General features: G+C 34.9%; 2 protein-coding genes across 2 annotated transcripts; both read left to right on the plus strand.

Moving 5' to 3' along the window:
* Window positions 1–13,773: 13,773 nt before the first annotated feature.
* On the plus strand, window positions 13,774–19,394 carry LOC116007399 (WD repeat-containing protein 44-like). The gene is made up of 8 exons (XM_031248058.1): window positions 13,774–15,000; window positions 15,673–16,258; window positions 16,813–16,903; window positions 17,512–17,669; window positions 18,074–18,125; window positions 18,219–18,298; window positions 18,392–18,485; window positions 18,669–19,394. The coding sequence occupies exons 1-8, from the start codon at window positions 13,973–13,975 to the stop codon at window positions 19,271–19,273; spliced, it is 2,694 nt and encodes an 897-aa protein (XP_031103918.1). The 5' UTR covers window positions 13,774–13,972; the 3' UTR covers window positions 19,274–19,394.
* Window positions 19,395–19,903: 509 nt separating this feature from the next.
* LOC116007536 lies at window positions 19,904–22,672 on the plus strand. The gene is made up of 5 exons (XM_031248247.1): window positions 19,904–20,480; window positions 21,271–21,328; window positions 21,428–21,545; window positions 21,654–21,771; window positions 22,428–22,672. The coding sequence occupies exons 1-5, from the start codon at window positions 19,923–19,925 to the stop codon at window positions 22,479–22,481; spliced, it is 906 nt and encodes a 301-aa protein (XP_031104107.1). The 5' UTR covers window positions 19,904–19,922; the 3' UTR covers window positions 22,482–22,672.
* The last annotated feature ends 4,222 nt before the right edge of the window (window positions 22,673–26,894 follow it).

Genomic DNA, 26,894 nt, shown 5'->3' on the forward strand with positions numbered 1-26,894 from the left:
ATAAATAATTATGATATTGAGTTTGACTATATAGCGCAAGATACTCAATAAAGTTATATAATTTTATTATTTTTAGCCGTATGAAAAATGCATATTTGCTCGTCACAGGACAAGGATGTTGTGTGTGCGACGCTGATATGTGGGTATGTAGTAAAGGACTTTTGTGCTGGTAACATCAGTACTTATCATGTCTAAAAAGAAAATAGGAATGAAATTAAAAAGAAATCACCTCTTTCTAATCACTTGGTAGGCTCAAATTACTGCATTCATCTTCATTTTTTATCTAATAGTTCTATAATATAATGTACAAACTCTTTATCTATAGCTCATTTTACCTACAATCTACTACATGAATACCAACTAAACTGGTTATTATGATCATTTTTAAAATAAAAAATATCGCTAAAACTGTTAAAATAGGTTAGCTTAGCCCATACGCATAAGTTGACCATAACTGGCCAATACAAAACGAGACAAAACAGGTCGGGTTGGGTTAACCCATTTTTTATATGGGTTGATAAAACTGTAACCCAACCCACCTAGTACCTGCTAGTGGGTGTAACATGACTAAAATGTGAGCAAATTTTTTGGCAAAATTTACGAAGAAAAAAATATTGTAAAATTTTCTAATATGCACACACGTTATATGTGCATATACTTTATCAAGAATATTAGGTGATAGATCCATACAGACATAAAAAGTAAGGTCAGCAAGTTAAAACTAACCGCAATATATATTATTTTTATTATTATTGTTAGGGATAAAGGTGATAGATCGATTAGGAACAAAATGAATAAAAAAGAAAATGATGATTATTATTATTATATAGGTGAAAAACAGACATCATTAATTGTCGTATTGAAGGTGGATCAGTAGGATTTCTATTCCATTGGGACGAAGCTAAGATATATGGAAGAAAGAAAGAAAGGATATAATCTCCATCAGAGTTAGTGTGCATCGGATCCTTCGCCTCTATGTTGAAACCTTCAACCTTCTCCAACTGCCCCCTTTCTCTCTCTCTCTTCAAAAGCAGCTCAGAGAAGCTGCACTTCAAAATTCCATGAAATGAAACCTCACTCCCACAACCCATAAAGTGGTGAGTTTGAGTGTTTGCTGCGATATATATATAATTCTCTCTCTCTCTCTCTCTTTCTTTTGCTGCAATCCAAACACGCCCTGACCTGTCTTTTGTTTGTTCTGTTTCGCGTTTGTGTTTGTGTAAACCTTGATGTACTCGAAACTGGATCACGTATTGGGTATTATGTCAGAGCGTCAGGATTTCCTCCCCAAGAAAGATCAAGAAAAGGAGATCCAATCCCAAATCCAGATCCGACCCACTTCCCACGACCCAAAAGGGTGCCCCGAAATCTCACCAAGTCGTCATCTTTCCCACCTCCAAGAATTACCCGGCGCCGGCGCCGGCGACGATGGTGATGAAGACGACGACAGCGACAACCGGAAAAATCAGAAAAAAGTGATCCAACCCGGTATTTCGACCCGACCCACGCCGCAAGACCCGGAAGGGTGCCCGGATGTTCCTCCGCCAAACTCTCATCATCTTTCGGAGCTCCGAGGTTTTCGAGAAGTACGAGGAGAGGAGGAGGAGAAAGAGCAGCGGCAGCTCGGAAAGTCCGCGGTAGCAGAAGACGATGATGGGTTCAGAACTCCAGAATCTTTGGAACACAGAATCCCAGTGATCACAGCGTGTCCGCCAGCTCCCAAGAAAATCAGGCCAAAGATTTCGCCGGCAAAGAGAAGTCGAACAAACGCCGAGCTGCTCGATCTGTCGGACGAGGTTGAATCGCTGTTTTCTCCTAAGATAAAGAAGTTCAGGAGAGAAGAAGAAGATGGTTCAGAATTATGAATAAAAATTCTTTACCAGTACGTATATTTCTATGTGGTAAGACATTAATTAAAATTTCTGTATAAATGAAATTATTCTTCATAGTAAGTATATTCTACTGCCATGAACAAATTAAATACATATAGATCTTTTATTTTCTTTAATTTAGAAATAATAATAACATTATTATCATATATTATTGTTGCTGCTGCAATTATTTATTTTGGAAATCTAGATCTTAAGTTATGGATTTTAATTTGTAAAGCAAAAGTGGAGAAGTAAAGATCAAGAAACTAGAAAAGAGATGGACCAATCTTCTTTTGTAATCAAGGTGTTATGTTGTTCAAGAAAGTAGCTAGAGAAAACATAGTCTACTCAGAAAATCTTTTTTTTTTTTCTTTTTTTGGGGGTATCTTTTTAAGATTTTGTTGTATAAATATGACAATTAATCCATTGCAATTAGCATGCTGGGATTTTTCTTAATCAGTGCTAAGTATTCTTAAATAATCTTAATCATGGTACAGATTTGGAGGTGTGTGTAATGTTAAACTAAGTATGTTTCCCAAGGTGGCAAACATCCTTCATGATGGATTCTCCCCACTGGCTGACACAAGTTAAATGTTAGTTTATGGGAATTACAGCCCTAAAATGATACTTTCTATGGTACGGGCTATTTTTTAAAAAAAACACAGGAAATACCAACTAGCTATAGGCTGTTACTTACTATGGAATATAAAATTTACAAATTTTTTTTTTTTTAAATATTTTGAATCATCTGTAAATTTGATAACACTACACAAAGTTTTCTTGTTCAATTTAGGGTTTAAAATAAAAAAAAAATTATTTAATGCTCTTAACAAGTGCTAGCTAGACACTTGTTGATTAACTGAACATTTGAAAAAAAGAAAATAAAAATTTATCATACTCATCATATGTTATGTAAAAGTGCAACTAAGGAACAGATACATTTTATAGTTTTGTTCGGTGTACTTTAATTTTATTTTTTATAGTTATTTTTTTTTATATCATCGAATTCACTTTATAATTTTGCTCAATATATTGTTATATCCACATTTTTTACAAGAAGACGTATTATCTCATTGACCGTATTATATCCTTTTACTTTTCTATTTCAATTTTGTTGCTTCCTGAAGCTTTCATATCATGTGGGCAGCATCCACATATACGCATCTATCTATTTAAGTAGTTATATGAACAGATACTACATTGCAACAGAGTCAGTACTACTCAAATTTTTTTTAGTAAAAGTAAACTCATTATTTAGTTGTTTTTCACTAGAATTTCAGAAAAGAATGACTTTTAAACATTCTTTTATGATTTGAATCTCATTTCAAGGCAACACAAAAAAAAAAAAAAATAGTGAAATATATATGCTATCTACTACATATTACTGTATTAGTATATATGGATAATAAAATAATTATGATAGGCTGATAGCATATATACATGGTAGTGGTATAAATATATTTTGTATTTGATAAAAATATTTTTAATGTTATTTCGAAATTGTAATTTTATTAAGTGTATAGTACGTACCATTATATTCAATACAGTAAAAAATTCCTATATTGGTGTCAGTTTGTTTGGGTATACCAACTCTGACTTCAAAATCATGTGTTATGAATGCATTTTGTCGGACAAAAGTGTTCTGTTCGCGAAAAGAGAGATAAAGAAAACACTCATAATAAATTTAAACAATTTTTTTTAAAACAAGCTAGAAAAAATCATGATTATTATCTTTAAGGCGAACACCGGCTCATATATAATAAATCTTATAGGTTAGGTTTGACTGAAAGATTATTAGCAAGAATATAATCAAATTAATTTGTGACTTGTATAATAGTCATGTTTTATCCACTCAGTCATTATTTCGAGACTAAACTAACAGAAAACATATACTGAAACCTCTGCATCCCATGGTTAAATTAAACCATGTCATGCATGGTCATGTGCATTTACAATGGGAGCCGTTTCGTTGCTTTCATGCATTTATAGCACCTATAATTGCTCCATATATGTCCGATTCCGATGACCTGTTTTGTATGTAAACCAAGAAGATGGACAAAATATATTTGTTTCTTTTTGGTATATCATCATGGTTGCAGTAGGCACTAGACGCTAGTCGGACGGCCGAAGCGGCTAACAAAAAAAAAAAAAGAAAAAGAAAAACAATGCACGTGTGTGGGTGCACGAGTCAGCCGAGTTGGACGCCTAGGCGGCCGGCCGCTTAGGAGGTAATTCGCCTCAATGTAAGGGGTGCCTAGGCTGATTTTTGCAACAGTGTATATCATACGAATTTTATTTTATTATTATTTTTAAAAAAAGAAGTGCTAGAGAGGAAGGAATCTTAATTATATATAATTCTCGAGGTGTTCATATTATTTGTATATTTGAAAAGTAATTATTGAAGATAGTTCGATGATCTTCTAATATATATATGTTTCAAGAAACAAGTTTATAATTGTGTGGACTTTAATTTATACTAAGTTGTACTTTTTTTATTTTCATTTTTTTTTGATAGCGAGGAAAATCCCATCTTGTGATTCTAGCGGACAAAAGACTACACAGAAGTAAACTAGCCTAAGTTATCCATAGTTGGTCGGCTAAAATCAATAAGGTCAATAGATCGCTCTTTCTAGTTTAGAATGTATTACTAGTTGAACCATGATGCATTGGGACTACTATTATATTGTTAAATTATAGTGTTCGATTTAATTAGGTGTTTGGTTGGATGGAAAACATACATTTTTCAAGTTGAGGAAAATGGTGTTTTATGTTGTTTGGTTGGATGGAAAATAATTTCATTCCTTGGAAAAAGTTTTCCTTAACAATGAGGAAAACATTTTCCTAACAAATCTTAGGTATTTTGTTTCCCTGGAAAACTAGTATGACAATTTTGCCCTCATCATACTTTATTATTATTATTATTATTATTATTATTATTATTATTATTGTGTGGGGTTATATATGTCACTCATTATTCCATCATTCCAAACTCAATCAAACAATGAAATTCATATTCCCAGCTATTTCTTTCCCACCAACCAAACAATGGAATCTATTTTCCATGGAATTTAAATTCTATTTCCTTCAAATATTTTTCAACGAACCAAACGGATAGTCGATACAAAAATTAAAGCGAAATAAGTATCGATAGTTATGACAGTCAAAAGGTACTACAAGAAAATTCACTTCTTTGTCAGGCAGGGGCGTAGGGTCCTTGGTGTTGTGAATTCAACCTTTTGGGAAAGGAAAGTTCACTTCCTATTTTAAAGATAAACTTTTGTATTTCACCCCCTTATGTGATATTATATGATTGGTTAGGCCACCCTTATCCATGATTTTTTTTTAAGATAATGGCAGATGTGATGTCCAGTTGGCAGAGGAAGGAAGGCAAAGAGAAAGGAAAGAGAAGGGAAAGAGGCCTCTTGCAAACAAAGGTTCATGGAACAGTAAAATCTGACATTTTCTTTTAATAATCCTCGACTCGCACAGCAGCGCCCACACTGGCGCGTGCAGTGCACGCGCTAGGTGGGCGCGTCAGGCGCGCCTGACAGAGTCACCTTTTATTATTTTTTTTAAAATTATATTTGTGTTTTTTTTTTCCTCCATCCAATTTTCTCTTTTCTAATCACACTTACAAAAACTCCTCAATAACCGCGAAAAAACTTCATTGATAAGGATGCTCTTATATTGAGACGTCTGGAGGTGAATTAATTAATATTATGAGCTGAAATTATGAATAGAAAATTGATTTTTTTATTGCTTTTAAGAATATTATATTGATCGACGGTTTTCTAGGGATGTGTGTAGGTTGTTAGTTTCAAGTTTCTACAGATAGTGATGGCTATAATCTGTATCAAAGTCAAACTGGTTTTTTTTTTTTTTTTTTAAATAAAAATTCTGAAATTGGAATTGAAACTAGAAAGTAAAAATGAGTGATGCATGATATGATGGTTTAGTGGAATCCAATGAAACTTTGCTTAGACTTTTGCTATCTTAAATTTGTTTCATCATTTGTTGTTAGTTACATTTATGTCATGCCACAAAAGGAATCCTCAATTTCAGCCATCCATTACTGCCTGCCCAAACTCTGATGATTATTCATAATTAAACCCTTTTTATCTAAATTGGAAATTTATTTTTTGGTAAATTCACGGGATCTGACCTAGGGAGAATCGTCACTTGTAGGAATCGAAAAGAGCTCATTTGCCACTTGAGTTACCCCATTGGGTCGATTGAAAATTTATAATTCAAAGTTACATTTGTATTTTTTGTTTAAAAAGTAAAATTTTAAAATATTAATATAACTTATTACACTATAATGATAAGATTCTAACTCTTGATTTCTCAAGATCAAGGGTGTTGATGTGTCCACACCTTTTACATGTCGGGAGTGTTCTCATCTGAACCCTTTATATATATAATCAAGTAAAATCATGAAGCATATATACGTGCATATATCTTATGAATTGATCGATGGTCTAAGCATGAGGTGTTAAGTACGTGAGCAACATTGAAACTGTGTGTATACACACATTAATTACTAATTTCATCTTTTGTAAATTGTTAACGTGGCTTCTAGATTAACAGGCACAATGGTCTTAGTAGGGTTGAAATTGAGAAGAACACTTCATTATTCATCATTCTTAAAATATATATAAAAATAAATAAATAAAAATAAAGGGATAATGATGTCCATGACCTATTGACCTTCAAGTTAATTCATTTTCATCTTCAATTCTTTGAGCTATTAGGGGAACTGCCCAGATATAATTAGATATGTTTTCTCAAATATATTTATGAGGAAACAAATTATTGTGTAGATTTTTTATTTTTTTTTAGTGTAGTCCAGAATTTTCACTATCGAACACCCAATTAATCTCATCGCTAAAATGTAGGTACTTTTATTGGGTGATACAGTTGACCTGAGAATTATTTGTGTAGATTGATTTGATTTGCTACGTACTCACCACAATTGCTTCAAGTGGGTTTAGCATTTTTTGTAAAATTTTGCCCTTCATCATTTGAAGGGGCTGCCATAACTGTTCCCTTTTTTCTCCTATATGTAAAAAATGTTTTATTTGTATACGAAACTACATATATAATTAAAGGAAAATTTTATAATATCCCAGGTCATTCCTTAAAAAATAGGAGTTCTGTCTAATATTTCAATGTTAACCCTTTTTTTTTAATTATTATATAAGTACAAGTATAAAATAAAAATGTACAAAAAATCATATGACAAAATATAATGCATAAAAATTCAACAAGTGAAAAAAAATACAATTATTTAAACTTTATCTTAAAAGTGAAATTTTTCGTTTATATTTAGAGGCAAAAACTTGTGTGAGACCGTCTCACCATGAGACGGGTCGGATCGGGTTGGGATCAAGATGCAAATATAACACTTATATGCACAAATGTCATACTTATATGCTCAAATGTAATACTAATCAGGAATAAATTTTTTGTTACTTATAAGGTAAACTAGTTTTATACACGCATTGCGCGTATGGGTTAATGCCCAATATTTATATTTAAATAAATATTTGAAAGTATATCAATGCAAGATTATATAGGAAAAGTTTATACATGGGTAATTGAATGTCGAATTTTTTTATTTAAATATCTAACTCAAAGTATATGAACCCAAGATAATATAGAAAATTCATTATAATTATTACTAAAATAAATGTTTGCAACCTTGTAAAATCGATAGTCTAAATATTTGGTCTAAAAATGATAGTTTAAATAAATACTATTTCAAGTGTTTTTAATTCTCTTCTGAGTAACATTGTCATTGTCTTCATCTTTACTATTTGTTCTCTTCCTTTTTGTTGGTAGTGTATTATTTGCAATTCGGTTATTGTTGGTAGCATAGATGACAACGTCATGCAATGAGATAGGAGCTATGGACTTTCCTTTAGGTGTTCTGCTTTGGGTTCATTTGGTTCAACCATTATTGTTGAATGAGTTATTGTGGATAAAGAAATCCCTAGTTTAAGAAAAAAGATTAAATAAATTAATAAAAATTTGAAATTTTAAAATATTATATATTCCAAAGATATTAAAAGGTAGTTTTCTCGCTTCAATTTGCTGGGTAATGGGTTATTTGAATACTTTCATTGTCAACAAATCCCCCAAGTAGTTAATATGATTGGTTTCAAACTATTCTTTTTTATTTTTTTTCATGGTATTAAAGAAATACATATGTATAATTTTTTGGTATAACTACTAATTTATTTAATTCAATAAGAGTAAAATAGAGCGATTCCGCTTCAATTTGTTGGGTTATTTGAGTACTCTCTTTGTCAACCAATCCTCTAGTAGTTAATATAATTAGCTTTCAAATTATTATAACAAAAAATTTCATAGTATTAATAAAATACTTGGTAAATAAATATATAACATTATTTTGTATTATAACTTTGATATTTAATTACAAGATATTGTAAAAATAAGATAATGGACAATGTAATGAATATCAATTGATAAATTTGAATGTAAAGAATCTTTGCATGAGAGAAAATAAAGACAATATAACTAATGAAATTATTTCTCTTATTTAATTTAATTTTTTGATAATGAATAATTTTTTCAAATAAAGGTATTGTAGATACATAATTCTAAATTAAGGAAATACATATGTATCATTTTTTGTTGTAGCTACTAATTTATTTAATTTAATAAGAGTAAATAGAGTGAGAAACTTAATTATGTCAAATTTGATTGAGATGGGGTTTGAACCTAAGATATTTCTTATAGAAATTAATGGGTAAGTTAAAAGTTAACGGAATATTAACGGAGAAGAGAATATTTAACGGAAAACTTAACGGATAATCATAAAAGTAAGGTCAAATTAGGTAATCTCTATTAATAATATTAATCTGAATTATCTTAACCATCTATTTGATTAAATAATTCATCTGAACCATCCATTTGATTAAATAATTTGACCGCCATTTTTTCTACCAATTTTAGGCCTAACTCTCTTTGGCTCTTATTAGTATAGTAGATGTAATACTTTTAAGGGAAACTACAATACTTTTACATTTCGATTTAAAAGTATTACTTTTTACATCAAAAGTATTATATTTGCCCTTATAAGTAATGGGCACTTGTCAAAATTACTTATTATGAAAAATGTATTACTTTTTCTCTTATACGTAACAAAAATTGTATTCTTGATTAGTGTTATATTTAAGCATATAAGTATGACATTTGCACATATATGTATGACATTTGCATGGTGCTTTGATCCGATCCGACCCGTCTAACGAATAAGGATCCGTGAGACGGTCTCACACAAGTGTGACCCAAATTCGTCACATATTTTAATTTTAATTACAATTAAAATTAATATGTGAATTCAAGAAACATAATTATTAATTATAAAACTAATAGATTATATATAAAATATATATTTTTAAAACTTAGACCTACAAAAATTGGGTGCCATATGTCGTTATCCCCACACACACACACACATATTGTAAATAGTGTGAAAGTAAAACTATTATATATTCTCTTTATTACAAAAATGTTACGTTATCTCCATTTTTATTTATTGTAGTTGATATTGTTACTATTTGGTACTCTATATTTTAAAAGAGTGATGGTACTCGGTCTTCAAAAAAAATTTCCCTCCTAATATCCTCTCGATATGACACTTTTTCGTTGAATGGTTTAATTTTATTGTTATACGTTAATGAGATTAACCAATTCATGACACTGAATAATATAATAAATTTTAGGAGGTAAAGAAAGCATTATTATATTTTTCATTTTAAAATTAGTTTATAATTAAATATACATATATAGTTTAAGAAAGCATATTAATTAGTCACGTAACATCACGGTTCAGGTGGATGAGAAGTCGTAAAAAAGTCAAGGATGCAGCACCCGTGGGCATGATTTGACTATACGAGGGTTTACTATGTAGCCTTTAATTTCCAAGGTTTAGGTTTAGGTACAACAAATGAGATGAAGATTGAGTGCATATATGCACGTACGCATGAATAATTTCAACATGGAGCAAAGGAATCCAAGATAAGACGCTTCAATTCGTGTTATGTACATTATTGTTCACATTCAAACGTGGATCTTTAATTTGGAATTAAGTAAGATATATATATATACGATATCAACATTGTTTTAGGTGATGATCCGCTTGCTTAATTAGTCAACTCCAAATTATGGATTGTGAGTTCACGCTCCGAGATATGTTAGTTGAAGACTTGTTTTGCAATTAATCCTACTGCATAGTGCCATGCAAATTATCATTATTGTTAGGTAGATTATAGCGTGTTTAGGTAACCACGTTGTCAAATGTAAAAGGATTATATTAGATTAGAATATACTTCTGATATTGCACCTTAACTTCACCACAAAAGGCTAACGTTATCGATATGGAATCATATGATTGCCCCTTTAGATGGCTCACTTTTGAGACTCTTTTTGTCACTAGGAAGCCCTTTTTCTCTTTGGATAACTTCACTCCAGACCTTATATATCAAGTACCATGTAACTCGCCCTTTCCTAAGTCAATCCCTCCACTAGGTCGGCGCCAAACGAGCAGACGACTCCGAACCTTATCAAGCATCAGCATACTCCACTCTGACCTCAAGAGTCAAGCATTGGTTTTCTTTGGACCTTATCAAGCATCGAATAACCCTTTATTTCTTGTCATGCATCAACTTCTCAACGAGAGCACCAAATTATACAGTACTCAAGCCAAAACTGTAACTCCACTATAAAAAATTAACTTATAAATGGAGATTTAACTTCAACTTAAGTACCATTTCACAATTTCTCGTGGAGGCATTGCTGAATCTATCAACTTGATATGTGATTATATATATATGTCCTATATATCCTTATAAAGTTTAATTTAGCTTAACATTATAGGATTTAAACTAGTATTATGTAATTCAATATTGTATTAATCCAAACATTCTTTAACAATGTTGTCATGGGTGTACTTTGCATTTTATAAAGAGTAAATTAATTTATATTTTGCATAGCTATACTTTCTCCCCTATGTACCTCTAGTAATGCATGAAGTACAACTTACAAGACGTACGACAATATTATAAATTTCCTAATAATCCTATATATAATTGACGTACTTTTGTAATTCAGTTTTAATTTTTCAGTACTACTGACATTGTTACAATGTAGTATCTGTTCATAATTACTTTCTCAACCTACTGAAGCACAAAGATTTAATATCGCCTCCACCGAGACTCGAACCCACCCCTTCTATATGAGAGTGCAACCAGGTGCCATTGTCAATAATACATTATAGTATGTTTAGTTTGATTTTGGGTAACGAGAAGATGTTCAAAATTGTGTCTTTAAACAAATTCAGTCATAATATATACAAGTCATGCAAGTTAAAGTGAATAGGTTGAGTCCAATATAATAAATTTGTAAGTTGAACTCATGTAACATTTTATTATATATATATATATATAATTTTCTAATGTGAATGTATATATAGCACTTAATTTGAGTATTGTTCAACGTTATGCTATTGTAAAACAAGCTACAAAATCATGGCAACGCTACACTAATAGTTGAACCACACTAAGAGCTCAACCGAGAAAATTTTTGACAACCTAACATTGAACTCGTGACCTTCTGATATATATAGATATCGTGTTTCAGTCATTCAGCTACACTTTTCAAAGTCTTAATATTCATTATTACTTTATGGGAAAGTAATACTATACCTAATACACAATCTTAGTCTTCACCTACTATATATCATATGATTAAAGTCATTAAACTAGTCACAACACCTACGTACATAATTCCTTTCATTGATCGTCATCATATTATATATATTATCCAGTTCCATATACTAATCCAATAGCGTCATTAGACGTGTACATATATACTTCCAATTCAGACATCATCATATTCAGAAAAAAAATTGAAAACATACAAGAATTAAAAGTATATATCTAATAAAGAATTGTATTATATACGACTAGGTTTGTACCATATATTAGCCGGCATAATCACTTTATATACAACGTAAGTCTAGTACTGATGTCGGCAAAAGGGCTGAACAATTCATTCATCAAATATTTATCCAGGTCCATGACAGTTGCAATTTGCAAGTTTGATTCATTAAAGTTACGTTGTACACCAATTTGTGAGTTGTAAATTTTTATGGATGTGACATGGGAGTTTCTTGAACGTGGTCTTATGAGAAAATATATAGCTAATATTGAGGAATATAATTGAAGAGTTAGGGTAGCTAATATATTAGCCTATTAGGTGCCTTAGCTTCAAAATGACTATTTATGTTGTGCTCATCTTCAAGAGCTATTATGTGTAGTAGAATACTGTATCATCAATAGCAAAAAGCGTCAGCTGGGTCGACCAAGTTCAGTCCCTACTCGATTCGAGACGTGGCTTACTATGGAAGGATGTGGTTAAATGGTTAATAATGTTCATCTACTTATCACCAATTGATTTTAAATATGATATGACAATTAGGTAGTCAAAGAACTATGTGTTTAAGCGTACGAGTGACCCACTAGAAAGTGAGCATAGACTTGTTTTTGTTTATGAATATTGCTATTTTATTTGTAATCAATTTTGTGAACCAATTATTTTGATCAATTTCTCGACCAACTTTAACTTGAATCTTCTAAATGACAATCATGTGATTTATTTAAAATATTTTTTTGACAATTAAAAAAATATATTTGATAGTCGAGAATGAAATGTAAAAGTGTTATAATAAACAAATTACCCAAAAAAAAAAAAAAAAAAAAAAAACCTCTTTATCTGAAAAATCTTCTAAAAAATAATTGGAACGATCCATCAGTTTAACACTATCGCCAATGTGGGTTTGGGCCTGAATATCCATTGATCTTAACAATGACAGAACTCAGAAGAGACTTTGATCATCGAAGCATTTCTGACTTTGGGCCTTGAATTGGCCTGTTTGAAGAATCGTCTTTTTCTCTATCTTCCTTTTCTTTTTCTTTTTTATTTTTTTTAGTCTAAATATGGACGAGTATATCATATAATTATATATGCAATACTTATACTATGGGCTAGGATCTATCTTGTAATGTGGATCCGTGTCTAAAATACACCATGGAAGGCGACTTGGTCACCTTCCTCTGCCTTCCATGGAGAAGGCAAACAATTTCGCCTTCCACAAGAGGAAGGCGATCAAGGTCGCTTTCTGCCGGAATCCGGCGACGGTTCTGCCATCGCCAGATTTTCTCCCTGAACAGTAAATGACAGGTCATTAATCGGGTTTTGGACTTCTTTGTCAAATTTAACATGTGAAAAAGACTTGATTGCACTTTTTAAATGTTGAGGGGCCTAATTGACTTTTCAAATATTGTTTATGAGCTTATTTGACCCTTTTCCGATCATATAAATATCACCTTGATTATTTAGAAAGAAAAATCACTTTTCTGACTAGTAAATTGACATTTAACATTGAAACTAAAGATAAATACATACATGCTTATAAATCTTAGAAAACTAACAATTATTTATTACAAATAAAAGAATCTATATATTTGAAGATTTAGTTGAAGCTGTGAATTGGAAAAATTTTTATGAAATGACTAATATGTCTTTCAATATATAATTTGAGAATTTGAAATACAATGTTAATTTTTAGCTATACTCCAAATCTCCAATTGCAATAAATAAATAAATAAATGTGTCCAACCACTCAACTGCAATGTTAATTTGAATAATGTTAGTAGTGGACATCATATATAATACTTGTGCACGATCTCTCCCAAGTCTCCTCCATCACATGAGAATATGAGATCAACCAATAATTAGCAAACATAGACGTGAGGAGAGCAAATTAAAGCAGCCTTAGCTTGCATTCTTTTTTCTTTTCCAACCAAACTTCATAGAACAAAACAAACCCTTTCCTTAATTTCCTCGCTTCCACTTGTCTCTCCCCTGTCGTTCCTCTCTGCAACAATTCACTCAGGAAAAAAAAAAAAGTTGGCAACTTTTTTCATGCAATAATTTCGTCTGATCTCCACCGGCATTAATTCTCTGATTCTTTTAGGCACTGCCGGGGATTCTTCCGTCGACAATGTGCTACAATGGACCGGCGGAGGACGTTGACGATGAACTGGGAGCACGTCGAAGATAACGACGACGATTTCTTCGAACCCAGCGAACGCTTCTCCTCCGCCGTCCCCGATGACTACTTCGAGTCCTCCGGATCGGAGGACGATTACGAGGACACCCGTCTCTCCTTTAGCACCGCCGTCTGCGCATCCGCCCCTCGCCCCTCCCTCTCCCTCCGCGCCCCCGAGGCGGCAGCCCCGCCGCCCTTCGCCTCCGCCCGACCTCGCTCCGCCTCCGAGGATTACGACATGTGGATGGCCGAGCCAGGTGACGTCAAAGAGCGCCGCCGCCGCCTCCTCCAAGGCATGGGGCTTTTGAGCAACAAAAGCCTCCAAAAAATCGCCAGCGCCAAGAAATTCGCCAAAGTCATCACAAAAAAAGCCGAAGCCGCAGTTGCCAAACACCCCCTTATCCCTAAACCTGAAATTCCCCGCCCCCCTTCTCCCCGGAAAAATTTCACGACGCCGCCGCCGCAGGCGGCGGCGGCGGCGGCGGCGGCGGCGGCCGCGTCCGAGCCTCATTCATCTCCACACCCGCCCGGTCTGGTCCGGTCCAGGTCGGCCGGAGATATTGATTCCAACAAGAGGAAAGAAGAGCTAATGGGGCCCATTTCGAAACAGAATCTGAGGAGAACGTTATCGTGTCTGGCAACATTAAACACAGATATTGGGACGATAAAACATACGATCGTCAAAATATCGCGGGGGAATAATAATGATGATAATAATTATCGTAATGATGATAAGGTGAGGAACAGATCGACGGCGAGTAGTGGGATATTGTCCGATGGGGATGTCGACCCAAGTTTCGTAACGAAGAATGTTAACAGTGTTAACGAAGAGAATGATGATGGGCAGACGAGGAAGGAAGAGTCGATGGATGAATACGACAGGTCGGTCGGATACTCCCCGGTTGATAAGGAAGTGATGCGCAGGTCGAACGATTCGACCAGCAATTACTACGACAGGAAACAACACATGAATAATTCATATCTTACCAGGTAATACAATCAAATTATTGAGATTTTGTTATCAAATGTTAGATATAAATGTACTCACATAAATTTGCTAAGATCTTGTGGTTTAAGGAAGGTGTTGTAGGTTTGAGTCTTAATTTAATGAAACTTAAACTACCAGAAGCCTGACAATAAAAAACATTAGTTGTTTTGTTGATATTGATCTCTGACCATAGTTGATATCTTACAGGTGTTGCATTTGGTAGTAGACCTGCACAAAAACATTAGTTGTTTTGTTTACCATATCTCCTTAATACAAAATGGTGTAAGTGTATGTATTCTGTCTATTAGTGTAACACCGCTCCTAATATCATAGGTTTGGCGGGTAGCTATAGTATTGTGCCGTTACGAGGTGTGTTACAAGCCTCTCGTAATGCAGCACAATATATTTGCTATATGTGTTTTCCGTCCTGTTTAAGCCAAATTCTCTTAATTTTCTCATCCCAACCCTAGTCTATTACGAGATTTGCTCTCTAATTCAGCAATTCCCTCCCCTCGTGCTGAACCTATGAGAGGAACTGTTATGCTTAGAAGCCTATGTTCCATCAATCAGTTAAAATCAAATTAAATATTTGAATCCGACTATATTTGACTCAGTCATATACTTTCATGATAAATACTCAAATATGGGAAATTCTTACATTCATATCTTTGCAGGAGCGTGAGGTACAGCAAGAGAAGAGGCGTGGCAATCCTGAAGAACCTGAAGAACATAAAGGCGCATTCCAAGAGCGGAAAGATCACAGAAAAAGACAGAGATCTGAGTTTATCAGGAGAACCCAAACCCAACAAGAACTCCTCCCAGTGGATCAAAGTTCGGCAGCACGGAAAACCAATCAAGGAGTTCACAGGGCTCCACTTGTGCCAAGAAATCCAGGCCCACGAGGGCTCAATCTGGAGCGTCAAATTCAGCCCGGACACGCATTACCTGGCAACCGCAGGGGAGGATAAAGTTATCCATTTATGGGAAGTCCAAGAATGCGACGTGGCAGGGAGACCCTACGATGATTTAAGCTCCACGCCTGTTCATCCCATGGCTTCTCCTCCTTCATCGGCCTGTGCCCCGGAATTGGGGGAAGAGAAAAGGAATAAGATTAGGGCTTTGATTAGTAGGAAGAAGGGTAATTCCGCTCCGGATTATGTGATTGTCCCTGAAACTGTGTTTGCTCTTTCTGAGAAACCAGTCTGCAGCCTCATTGGTCATCAGGATGCTGTCTTGGACCTGTCTTGGTCCCGATCTCAGGTATATAAGACTCCGGTACATTTATATTTTATAAAGGGTAAAAGGTCCACTAAGCTCCTAAACAATATTTGAAAAGTAAATTAGGCCTTTAAATATTTAAAAAGTGTAATTAAGTCCTTTAACATGTTTAATTGGAACACAAAAGTTTAAAAATTGGTTTCATGTGGAAATCCGATGACCGGCGACAATAGACCTGTCGCAGGTCATCGGATTCCGACGGAAAGCGACCAGAAGGAGGCGACCAGATCTGGTCGCGACCAGAACTCCATGGAGAAGGCAATATTGTTCGCCTTCTCCATTGATGGTCGCCTTCCATGGCGGAGTCTGGCGACGGCAACCATCGCCGATCGCCGAATTTTCTCCTGAAGCAGGTTATTTATCGATTTTTGGACTTTTTTGTCTCAATTTAATATACTAAAGGGTTTAATTGCACTTTTTAAATGTTTAGGGGCTTAATTAACTTTTCATGTATGATTTAGGGGATTATTTGACCCTTTTCCCTTTTATATATTATATGACCAATTACAAGCATAATAGTTACATTTCACATGCAGTTTCTACTTTCTTCTTCAATGGACAAGACCGTTCGATTATGGGATGTCGAAACTCAGAATTGTTTGAAAATGTTTGCACACAATGACTATGGTAAGGACCCAAATTGCACTTTTACCTGTACATTCAAAGTCTAAACATTAGCTGTGCAATTCTAGTCAAATTGGTCAGATTGTTCTTTATTCCTTTCAAAAAAAAAAAAAGAGTAACCACAAAGTTATAAGTTCGACTCTTAACCTGTACATTCCAATCAAATTGGTCAGATTGTTGACTTGGTAAGGACCCAAATTGCACTGTACAATCAAATTGGTCAGATTGTTGACTTGGTAAGGACCCAAATTGCACTTTTGCCTGTACATACAAAGTCTAAACATTAGCTGGGCAATTCCAGCAAATCGGTCAGACTGTTGACTTGGTAACCACAAGGTTACAAGCTCGACTCCTAGCATGTACATTCCAGCCAAATTGATCAGACTATTGACTTGGTAAAGATTCAAATTGCACTTTTGCCTGTACATTCAAAATCTAAACATTGAATGGCCAATTCAGCCAAATTGATCAGACCGTTGGCTTGGTAACCATAAGGTTACAAGCTTGACTTCTAACTAAAGCGACCTATTGGCTTTCTTGATTTAAGCCAATTAGCTATGGACAAACTGGTTTACCAGCCTCTTTGTTGACAAGTAGTTGTGGTGTTGCAGTAACATGCATACAGTTCAATCCGGTAGACGAGGACAGCTTCATCAGTGGCTCACTGGATTCAAAGGTTCGGATTTGGAACATAACGGATAGGAAAGTGGTGGACTGGAAAGATGAGAAAGAGATGGTTACTGCCACTTGCTACACTCCTGATGGAAAGGTTTGTCTCAATTAAATATTAGGTTAACTGTCAAATAGGTCACTGAATTTAAAAAGTGAGCAATTAAATTATCAAACAAACAAAATATGTGCAGTTTAGACATCTCCATGATTTCTTTTGATGCAATTTAAGTTGAAAACATTTTAATCCTTCACCCCAATTTCTTAGTACATACCAGGTAAGTAATACGATCGAATTCTACCGATAAAAATCGTAAAAATATCTCATATATTTAACTTGTTTAATGATTTAATTACACAATTTTTAAGTTCAATAATCTAATTGCACAAAAATCGCGAGTTTAGTAACGTATTTAACACTTTTTCCTTAATCATTTGCCATCATTCTTATGGAATAAACAGTTAAGAAAGTTGTGCTGATATTCTTTGTTTTTACTATGTAAGGGAGCCATGATAGGCTCACACAGAGGTGGCTGTCGGTATTATAGTACCACAGGTATGTAATGTAATGTAATGTCATCAGATTCCACACATCATTTGGGTAATACTTTTTTGTTTTCATCTGTCTCTAACTTTTACTGTGTCTTAGATTGCAAACTGGAACAACAGGATCAATTTGATACCCAGAACAAGAAAAAGTCCCAAATCAAAAAGGTCACAGGTTTACAGGTATCTATTATTTCTGTCTCAGTGGATAAACAATCTTTGTCCCTCCCTCTTACATACGGAGTATATCTTAAACTGAGCCTTCTTGTGTCACAGTATTCCCCGTGGAACCACTCAGAAGTGCTCATTTCCACCGCAGATTCGCGCATTCGAATCCACGATGGATCGGGTTTCACTCATAAATTCAAAGGTGCTCTCTAAAATTAACATTTTTTTTAGTAATGGGAGAAATCAGTAGTTACTACTCAAGAAAACCTAGATTGTCATAGCTGATTGACTCAAACTAAGAAGGGCAATAGGCCTAGCTCTAAAACTAATTTCTGCCCTGGAGATTGTTAGAGGAGGTAAATCGCAAAATCTGTTATTGCAACAGGTTTCCGTAACACAAGCAGCCAGATGTCAGCTTCCTTTAGCCCGGATGGGAAGTATGTGATAAGTGCAAGTGAAGATTCCGAAGTCTATGTATGGAAGAAAGAAGAACCCAAAAATGCGAGTGGAAAAGGCAGAAGGGTGATCATCAACAGCTATGAACATTTCGCCTGCAAAGACGTCTCGGTTGCAATCCCGTGGCCAGGCAGCATAACAAACGAGCCACCGGTCGTCGAACTACACACGAAAAGACGCTTCCTCCCGCCCCAACACCCCCCCGTTGGGTCTCCCAGGAGGCTGCCCCCTCTGCCAAGGAGAAAGGACTCGGGGGGCGAGGGGGACCACCACGAGAGTGAATCCAATGACCATGCAGACCCAGGAACGGATGACCCAGTTAAGAACGACAATCATCACCATTCGGCCTCGCCTTCTATCAGCAGCTCCCCGTCGCGGACCTGGTCCTCCCTGTTGGATGGTGTGATCAACCATGGTGGGAATACCATCCAGGCCACGGCGTGGGGGTTGGTAATTGTGACGGCAAGCTTAGGAGGTGAGATCAGGGTGTATCAGAATTTTGGACTGCCTCTCAAGGCCAGTCGCCTCACATAAACAAACATATATATAAAAATTATATGGAAGTTGAACAGATTAGGAGGTGTTATTAGTCCATCTTGTGCAACATTTTTTTTTTAAATATAAAATCAGCATTATTGGCTTGTGTTCTTCTCTAATTTCCTAGTAATTAATCTTTGGGTATATAGAGTATTTGCTTATTTAATCTTTTTGAACTTGATATTACTTGTACTATTTCAATTTCTTTTAGGTGACGAAAGAAACTCACAGTCACTACTTGAGAATATACACTAAGTAAAACCCTACTATGTAATAGTTATTAAACTAAGCAAAAGTGTAAACTTGACACCTCATAGTTATTTGAACATATTCTGAACCCCATTTAATAATTTTTTAAAAAAAATACATAACTTGGTCAAATACATATCAAGTACTTCCCATTTAATTTCTTCAATGCAACCTACTCAATCCTAATTATGAGGATTATTTCTAACATTAAATAAACTAAAGTTACATGTATTGACAAATACTATATTGTAACAGAGCCAAATAACCAATAGTAAAAAAAAAAAAAAAAAAAGTAAAGCATGAACAATACGATGTCGTTTACTAATTCAAAATTTGAAATTTGGATTTTGGCACACCCGCGAAGAAGCGAATCAGTCGTCTCACTCCTCACTGTACAATGAATTCTCCATTCACCTACGCCGTCGACGACAACGACCTCGACGACGCCGCCTTGTGGGCGGTGATCGATTCCGCCGCCGCAGCCTCCATCTCCGCCAGAACAACCACCCTAGCCACAGTCAAGCACTGTAGACCTCCTCCTGTCAAGCACTCTCCCACGGTCCCCTTCCCTATCCCCTCTCCCCAAACCAAGCCCTCCAAAAACCCTAGAAAGCACCCTCACCCCGACGGCGAGGTCCTCAATCAACACTCGAAGAAGATAGCAATACGGCCGGCCTCTTCGTGTCTGAGCGAGGAAGGTACGCCGCCTATGGCATTGGTGAAGCACGCGCCACGCGCAGCGAGTACGCCGGTTTATTATTCGCCGCCGGAAACGAGGTCTTCCGTGACGGAATACGGTTACCGTAATAATAGTCCCGGTGGTTCGGAGTGTTCTCCGATGACGACGATGAGCAATGGAAGGTGTGATGAGAGAGGTGGAATGATTAGACATAGCTTGTCCGGTCAGTTTCCATCTGTGTCGCTTTTCAAGGAGTACCAAGATGCAGCAATGGCGGTAAAATGTCTACCCGTTTTGAATATAGTTTCGTCAAATCGTTATTTCTTTTCGCGTTTGTTTGAAAATTTTGATTAATTAATCCGATCCCGTAGCATATATTATGGAATCTCTTTTGCTACCTACTGAGCATTAGAAGTTCTGAAGTTTTCTTCTCAAGTTATTTGCATTGATTAGTAAAGAAAATGAGTTAATTCCCAGTTTAGTCATAGCCTATAGTGATTTTTTTTTCAATTTAGTCTTAAATGTTTTTTTTTTTTTTTTTTGTGTGTGTTTAATTAGACCCTGTACTTGGATGGTTTCCTAATTTTGTTCTTGGCTGTTAGATTCATTGACTAAATCCAGAAAAATCAAAATATTCCTCCCAAAGGCTCAGTCTAGCCGGTTGCAGGAGTCTTGGGGTTGGGGATTCAACTTTTGGGAGAAGAAAAGTCACAATAGTGGAGGACTAAATTTGGTATTAACCATTGTAGTCGAACTAAATTGGGTAAAATCATTATAATTGAAACGAAATTGGGTAATAATAGAGGAGAAATTACCCAGCGACAGTTGCAAAGGGATTAATTGCAAAAAACCATCGAAGTCGAGGACCCAATTAAGCACAAAAGGACATTTAGGATTAAATCGAGAAAAATCACTATAGTGGATGACTAAATTGAATATTAACTCTAAAGAAAATTAAAGCATATGTGAACTTTGCAATAACTCAAATAGATATAAGCAGTTGATCTTCTTAACTTCACATGTATTATTATGTAATCATGAGTTGCTGAAATGAAAATGTTGACAGATTTTGGAGAAAAGTGATTACACATTGATTTCAGGAAGCCCTTACATTAAAAAATCAGGTAATTTGTCAGGAGCTCAAGACATTTTCTAGTTTATTCTGGACTAAATTTTGGACTTTTGGCCCTGAACTGAAATTTTGTATTGGATTGCTATGCCAGGATGGAGGAAAATATCATTTTACTTCAACCTGTCATATGAAATTAAAGACAAGACCATTGAATTTGATGATAACCGTAATGTTCTGCGAGCTGAATTTGTGGTTCGGGCATATATGCAGTATGTTGCTATTGATTTTGCTTTATGTGATTGTCTGCTAGTTTTACACAATAGTACTGCTCTTTCAGTTTCATATTCTACATTTTCTCTTTGCTGTTTTCTGAGCAGGGGTGGTAGGTTTTCAGATGGATGGGGTTCATGTGAGCGGCGTGAGAAAAGATTTATGAAACCGAATCATGACATTCCTAGTACAGCAGAAACCAGGGCCAAAAACAAAGCTTGCCAGGTTGAAATTTCTTGCTCTTGATACTCATTGCAAATCCTGCTTCTAATACCTTCACTTGAATGCGTTTCCTACTTTCCTGTATCCACTCATTCTTTGTCTAGCTTATTTCCTTCTTCCTATTGACAATTCATAGATTGCCCATTACATATTTTGTGGATATGTACAAATTATTCGCAAAGAATATGCTAGATTAATTTACTGTGAAACAAATGGGAAAGATTCTGCATACTGGTAAGTGGTTCATAAAAGACTGAATTGTGTATATGGGAGTACTTTAGTGGGAAGAAGGTAACCCTCATGCATATAACAATTGACATCTTTGTTAGGATTAAGCGCTTACCAACATGCTAAAAGCTATAGCTAGTAGCAAAGACGCAACTTTATTTATATTGCCACATTTTTGAGAGGAGGGTGTTGGACTTGGTCTTTCAGACCTCTGCCCAATGATCCCCTAGCCACTTGGTGCTGGATTTGGTCCTTTACCGGCCTCCGCCAACACATTTGAAGAATAGTTTCTCACCTTCATCTTTGTCATTTGTCAATATATTCTTCTGCTGGCCTGCATCTGTCTTATTTGAACTGCTTCTACAATCCTACACACTCGATTGTTATGTGTATCCTTGTTAGACCAACTCGATCCATTTATACATTTGCAGGATCTGCTTGGAATTGGAGAGTATCGACCTGGTGCCAGCCATTCTCATAAGTAAGAATTTTGTGTTTTTCCCAGAGTGATTACTGCTGTTGTGACTAATCTGTGTGAACCTAGAAATCATAGGCTCCTGGCTCATGAGCCTCTTAACTTCATTATTTTCACACTTAAACAGTCTTACTTCAATTCCTGTTTGTATCCAAGTGGTTTTCTTATATTCATCCATTGACATTCCCACTCTTGAAGTCATCTGCAGTGTACTGTTGTCTCCTGGTTTCATTTACACATTTATACATTTATACATTTCCTAAATTTCTAATAATATAAATTGTTCTCTCCGGTTTCATTTACCTGTCATTACATGTTTATTATTGATAGTTGAACAAATCATTCTTTCTTTACTTATTTTTAGCATAATTTATAATTTTAAAATTCAACTATTTTGTATTTAATATTACTTTTAATATAATTTCTAAATATATAGATTTTAATTAAATAAATTAAGTCAAACATTGCAATTTGAATTTGTTGTTTATAATGTATAGAAACTCTTGAAGGGTAGTGTTGTTCTTTTCTGAAACTCCCTTAACTTGTTCAAAAGTGTTTTTAGTTGCTTTTATTAACATAAAATTTCTTGAAAAGTTCTATTTTGTATTGTTGGTTTGTAATTAACTAAAAAAATCATTATTGTGTTATGGGTCCAATTTAAAAATAAATAAATAAAATTGAGTCAATATGAAAATTTAAAGTTCTTCAGTTAGTAAGCAGGGCCCTAAAAAATTATTTTCTATTTTCAAAATGGAAAACTGTGCTAGTAAACATGTTTTCTGTTTTTCAGTTTTCTAAATTTCCAGAAAATTGGAGAAAATTTCCAGTTAGTAAACGGGCTCATACCGTTTCATATCCAACTTTTTGCAAAATTTTGTTTAGTTTTCCACTCATTGGAGCGGTACATAAGTTGTTGGATGGTGAAGGATGATGATACTTAAATCTGTGGAACGAAATTACAAAAAGTATTGAAATGAAGAGTGTATCCTTTTTCCATTTTGTATTGTCCAAAAATGGTTAGTTTTCATTTTCCAAAAGGAAGTTTTGTATTTGTTGAATTTGGTATAAATTGACAAGCAACGTACAAATTTGACTTTTTGACTGAACATTAGCTCCCTATCTCTATAAAAACAAGTTGATATTGCGGGATAGTATAAACCAGAAGATGGGGATGCACTTTAAAGAACAGTAGTAGTAGAGGAGAAGCTGTAAATAAGAAAAGAAACCTTCATCGAAGAAGCTTCTAGGGAAAAATAAAAATAAAAAAGAAAAGAAAGAAATTGTTCACCTATGTTTTTCATTTTAAAAACATTTGAAATGTTATGAATATTTTATTAATGTGTGACCATAATCTCAAGTTATTGTATTTATAAGATAATGAAGGATTAAGTGTCCCTTGACGTAATGAAGAGTTAAGTTGGTTGCCTATAAATAAGCTCATATATTTTCATTTACAGATGTATTGAGTTAATTACTGGATTGGTAATTTTGCTATAGTCAAGGGACCATTTCGGTAATTAATTTTTGACTAAAATAGTTCTTTGACTATAATGAAATTACCAATTTGGTCCTGATTTAACGGATATCAAACAGTAAAATAAATAGAGTACTAAATTGGTTAATTTTTTCAAAGTCGAGGACTTAATTAGGCAAGAAAAATTGTCGAGGGCCAAAGTGGTGAAATCCCAATAGTCGAGGGACCAAATCGGTAATTAACTCAAAAAGGAATATGGAAATTTGGGTTTCTCCTTTGAAGTTCTAGCCGGCAACCATTCGAATGGTCACTGGTGCGCCTCTCTTTTCGGCAACCTCGACCGTCGTTGGGCGGCAGAGAAACAATGAAATCATTAAAGAAGAAACAAAAAACTTGGCCACCGGATTTGTTTGCCAATTTTTGGGCTCCGATTTGTCGATCGGGTCTTGTCCGGTGACAGTGACGGTGAAATAGGGTTTCCCGGCGGTGGCGTCGTCGTTGCTGCTCTTTACATAGGTTAAGTGCACCTGCACGAGCAATGTTGGTGCAAGTCTCGTGCGTTGAAACCCTAGGATGGAAAGTGAAGTGAAATTATCCTTCATTCATCTCCTATTTAATTATAAAAATAATTAAAAAGGAAGGAGTAAATTTTTAGAGTTGGATGATGAAAAGAAAGAAAGAAATTATTTTGCACATAACATTTTAAACTATTTTAAAAAATTGACAAGAATCCTTTATAAGAAAGACTTATAACTAGCAATATTGAAAAAACTGTTAGGCGCTCCAAGTAATCAGTAGCGCCTAGATGCCTAGGTACATGATTTTTTTATTTTTTTTTTATAAATAAAATTTTATTTTTATTTTAAAAAAAAATTAACCTAAAATTCTAAATACCTAATTACCTAAAAAAACATCCATAAGATTATAATTGATTAATATAATTGTAAATTGTATACAACTTTAAAGAATTACAAGTTAAAACTTAAAAGTTAAAACACAATTTCACAAATTCAAGTGGTCAAGTGGTCAAATTTAGATGAGCACAAAACAAAACAAAGCAAATTTTACCTTTGAGATTTCCATGGAAAATTTGGACTCATGGTTCTACTATTTTTCCCTTAGCTAATTTTTTTCACATGGATTTTCTTAGTCTAAAGTTATTGGACTTACCTCCCTATACGTTCCGTACATCTACTCGGTATCAGGTCAAAGCATGCACCTATATAAGGGCACAAACCCTTCAAGACAAGGAGGCCATTCCCGGCCACTCAAGACTCAAGAGCTTTAGCTCCCTATACGTTATGTACATGCTCGGTATCGGGTCAAAACATGCACGGATGCACCTATATAAGGGCGCAAACCCTTCAAGAATCAAGACAAGGAGGCCATTCCCACTCAAGAGCTTTAGCTCCCTATACGTTTTGTACATCTGCTTGGTATCGCGTCAAAACATGCACCTATATAATGGCGCAAATGACCCGTCAAGAATCAAGAGAAGGAGGTCATTCCCACTCAAGAGCAGGTCAAAACATGCACCTATATAAGGGTTCACCTATATAAGGGCACAAACCCTTCAAGACAAGAAGGCCATTCCCACTCAAGAGCACCTCCCTATACGTTCCATACACTTGCTCAGTATTGGGTCAAAGCACGCACCTATATAAGGGCGCAAACCCTTCAAGACAAGGAGGTCATTCGCACTCAAGAGCTTCAGCTCATATCTCTCTCATCTTTGAGGAAGAGGCCAGGATATAAGGGCACAGACCCTTCAAGACAAGGAGGCCATTCCCACTCAAGAGCTTTAGCTCACATCTCTCTCATCTTTGAGGAAGAGGAAGAGCAGTGTCTTTCCTTTCTTCTTGCTCTATGTTCGTAACTACTTTCTCACAATGCAGTATCTGTTCATAACTACTTTCTCAATTTACTAAAGAATAGTCAATACCGTCTTCACTGAAGTTTGAACCTACAACCCCTCGATCAACTTGGTAACACTAAACTAGTTTTTTTTTTTTTTTTTTTATAATTTTTATTTAGCCATCAGTCTTAGAATTCATTAACTAGTAACTGAGTTATATAATGGTCTAAAATTAATTATGCCTAACAAATATGGAGTAAACGTAATTTTATCCAATAACAATACTTTGACACAACATTTGAAGTACAATATATACCTTTATCAATACCAAAAAAGAAAAAAAAAAAAAACACAAACAAACAAAATATTCACAATTTGAATCAGGAATATTCTTTATTTAAATTGTAATGAGTCCATCTTATAAGGTGAACCCGAGTCTATGGCATAACAATTGCATATGGGAGGAATACTCCTTAGGAGTAGGACTGTCAAAATGGACCGAACCCCGCGGGCCGGCCCGCACCCGCCCCGCGGTGGGGCGAGTTAGGGTCATGAAAAAATAGGTCCGCGAAAATGCGGACCTAATGAGATGGGCCGGCCCGCGGGCCAAGTAAAAAAATTTAAAAAAAATTTATATATATATATATATATATATATATATATATATATATATATACACACACATTGTACACATGAATATATATTCATGTGTTCACTGAACACATGAATATATATTCATGTGTACACACTATAATTATAAAAAATAAAAAAAAAGTTAAAAAAAATCAAAAAGCCCGCGGGGCCCGTCAATTCGCGTGGGGCGGGTTAAGGTTGTATAAATCCTAGCCCGCGGGCCTAACGGGCCGGCCCGCAAAAAATTAGGCCTTTGGTGGGGCAGGTCGGCCCGCTTTAACAGTACTACTTGGGAGTACATTTAGTATTTTCCTAACAATTATGATTCTTATTTTTTTAAATGAATCAAAGTGTGTCAAGTAAGTAATAAGGAGCGCAAATTATATCGTGGACTGTGGTCCTAAAACAACGTCGTTTTGATTAATGAAAACAGACGGATGAATTCGCGCCACTCACTTTCT

Source organism: Ipomoea triloba, chromosome 15 (genome assembly GCF_003576645.1).
Source record: "Ipomoea triloba cultivar NCNSP0323 chromosome 15, ASM357664v1".
NCBI lineage: Eukaryota > Viridiplantae > Streptophyta > Magnoliopsida > Solanales > Convolvulaceae > Ipomoea > Ipomoea triloba.

Bases quoted from the DNA above. Each gene is read 5' to 3' on its own strand.
- LOC116007399 (XM_031248058.1), top strand. From the start codon at position 13,973: ATGGACCGGCGGAGGACGTTGACGATGAACTGGGAGCACGTCGAAGAT. The intron at 15,001-15,672 runs GTAATACAATCA...ATATCTTTGCAG, and splicing joins AATAATTCATATCTTACCAG to GAGCGTGAGGTACAGCAAGA. The intron at 18,486-18,668 runs GTGCTCTCTAAA...TTATTGCAACAG, and splicing joins TTTCACTCATAAATTCAAAG to GTTTCCGTAACACAAGCAGC.
- LOC116007536 (XM_031248247.1), top strand. From the start codon at position 19,923: ATGAATTCTCCATTCACCTACGCCGTCGACGACAACGACCTCGACGAC. The intron at 21,329-21,427 runs GTAATTTGTCAG...TTGCTATGCCAG, and splicing joins CCCTTACATTAAAAAATCAG to GATGGAGGAAAATATCATTT. The intron at 21,772-22,427 runs GTTGAAATTTCT...ATACATTTGCAG, and splicing joins CCAAAAACAAAGCTTGCCAG to GATCTGCTTGGAATTGGAGA.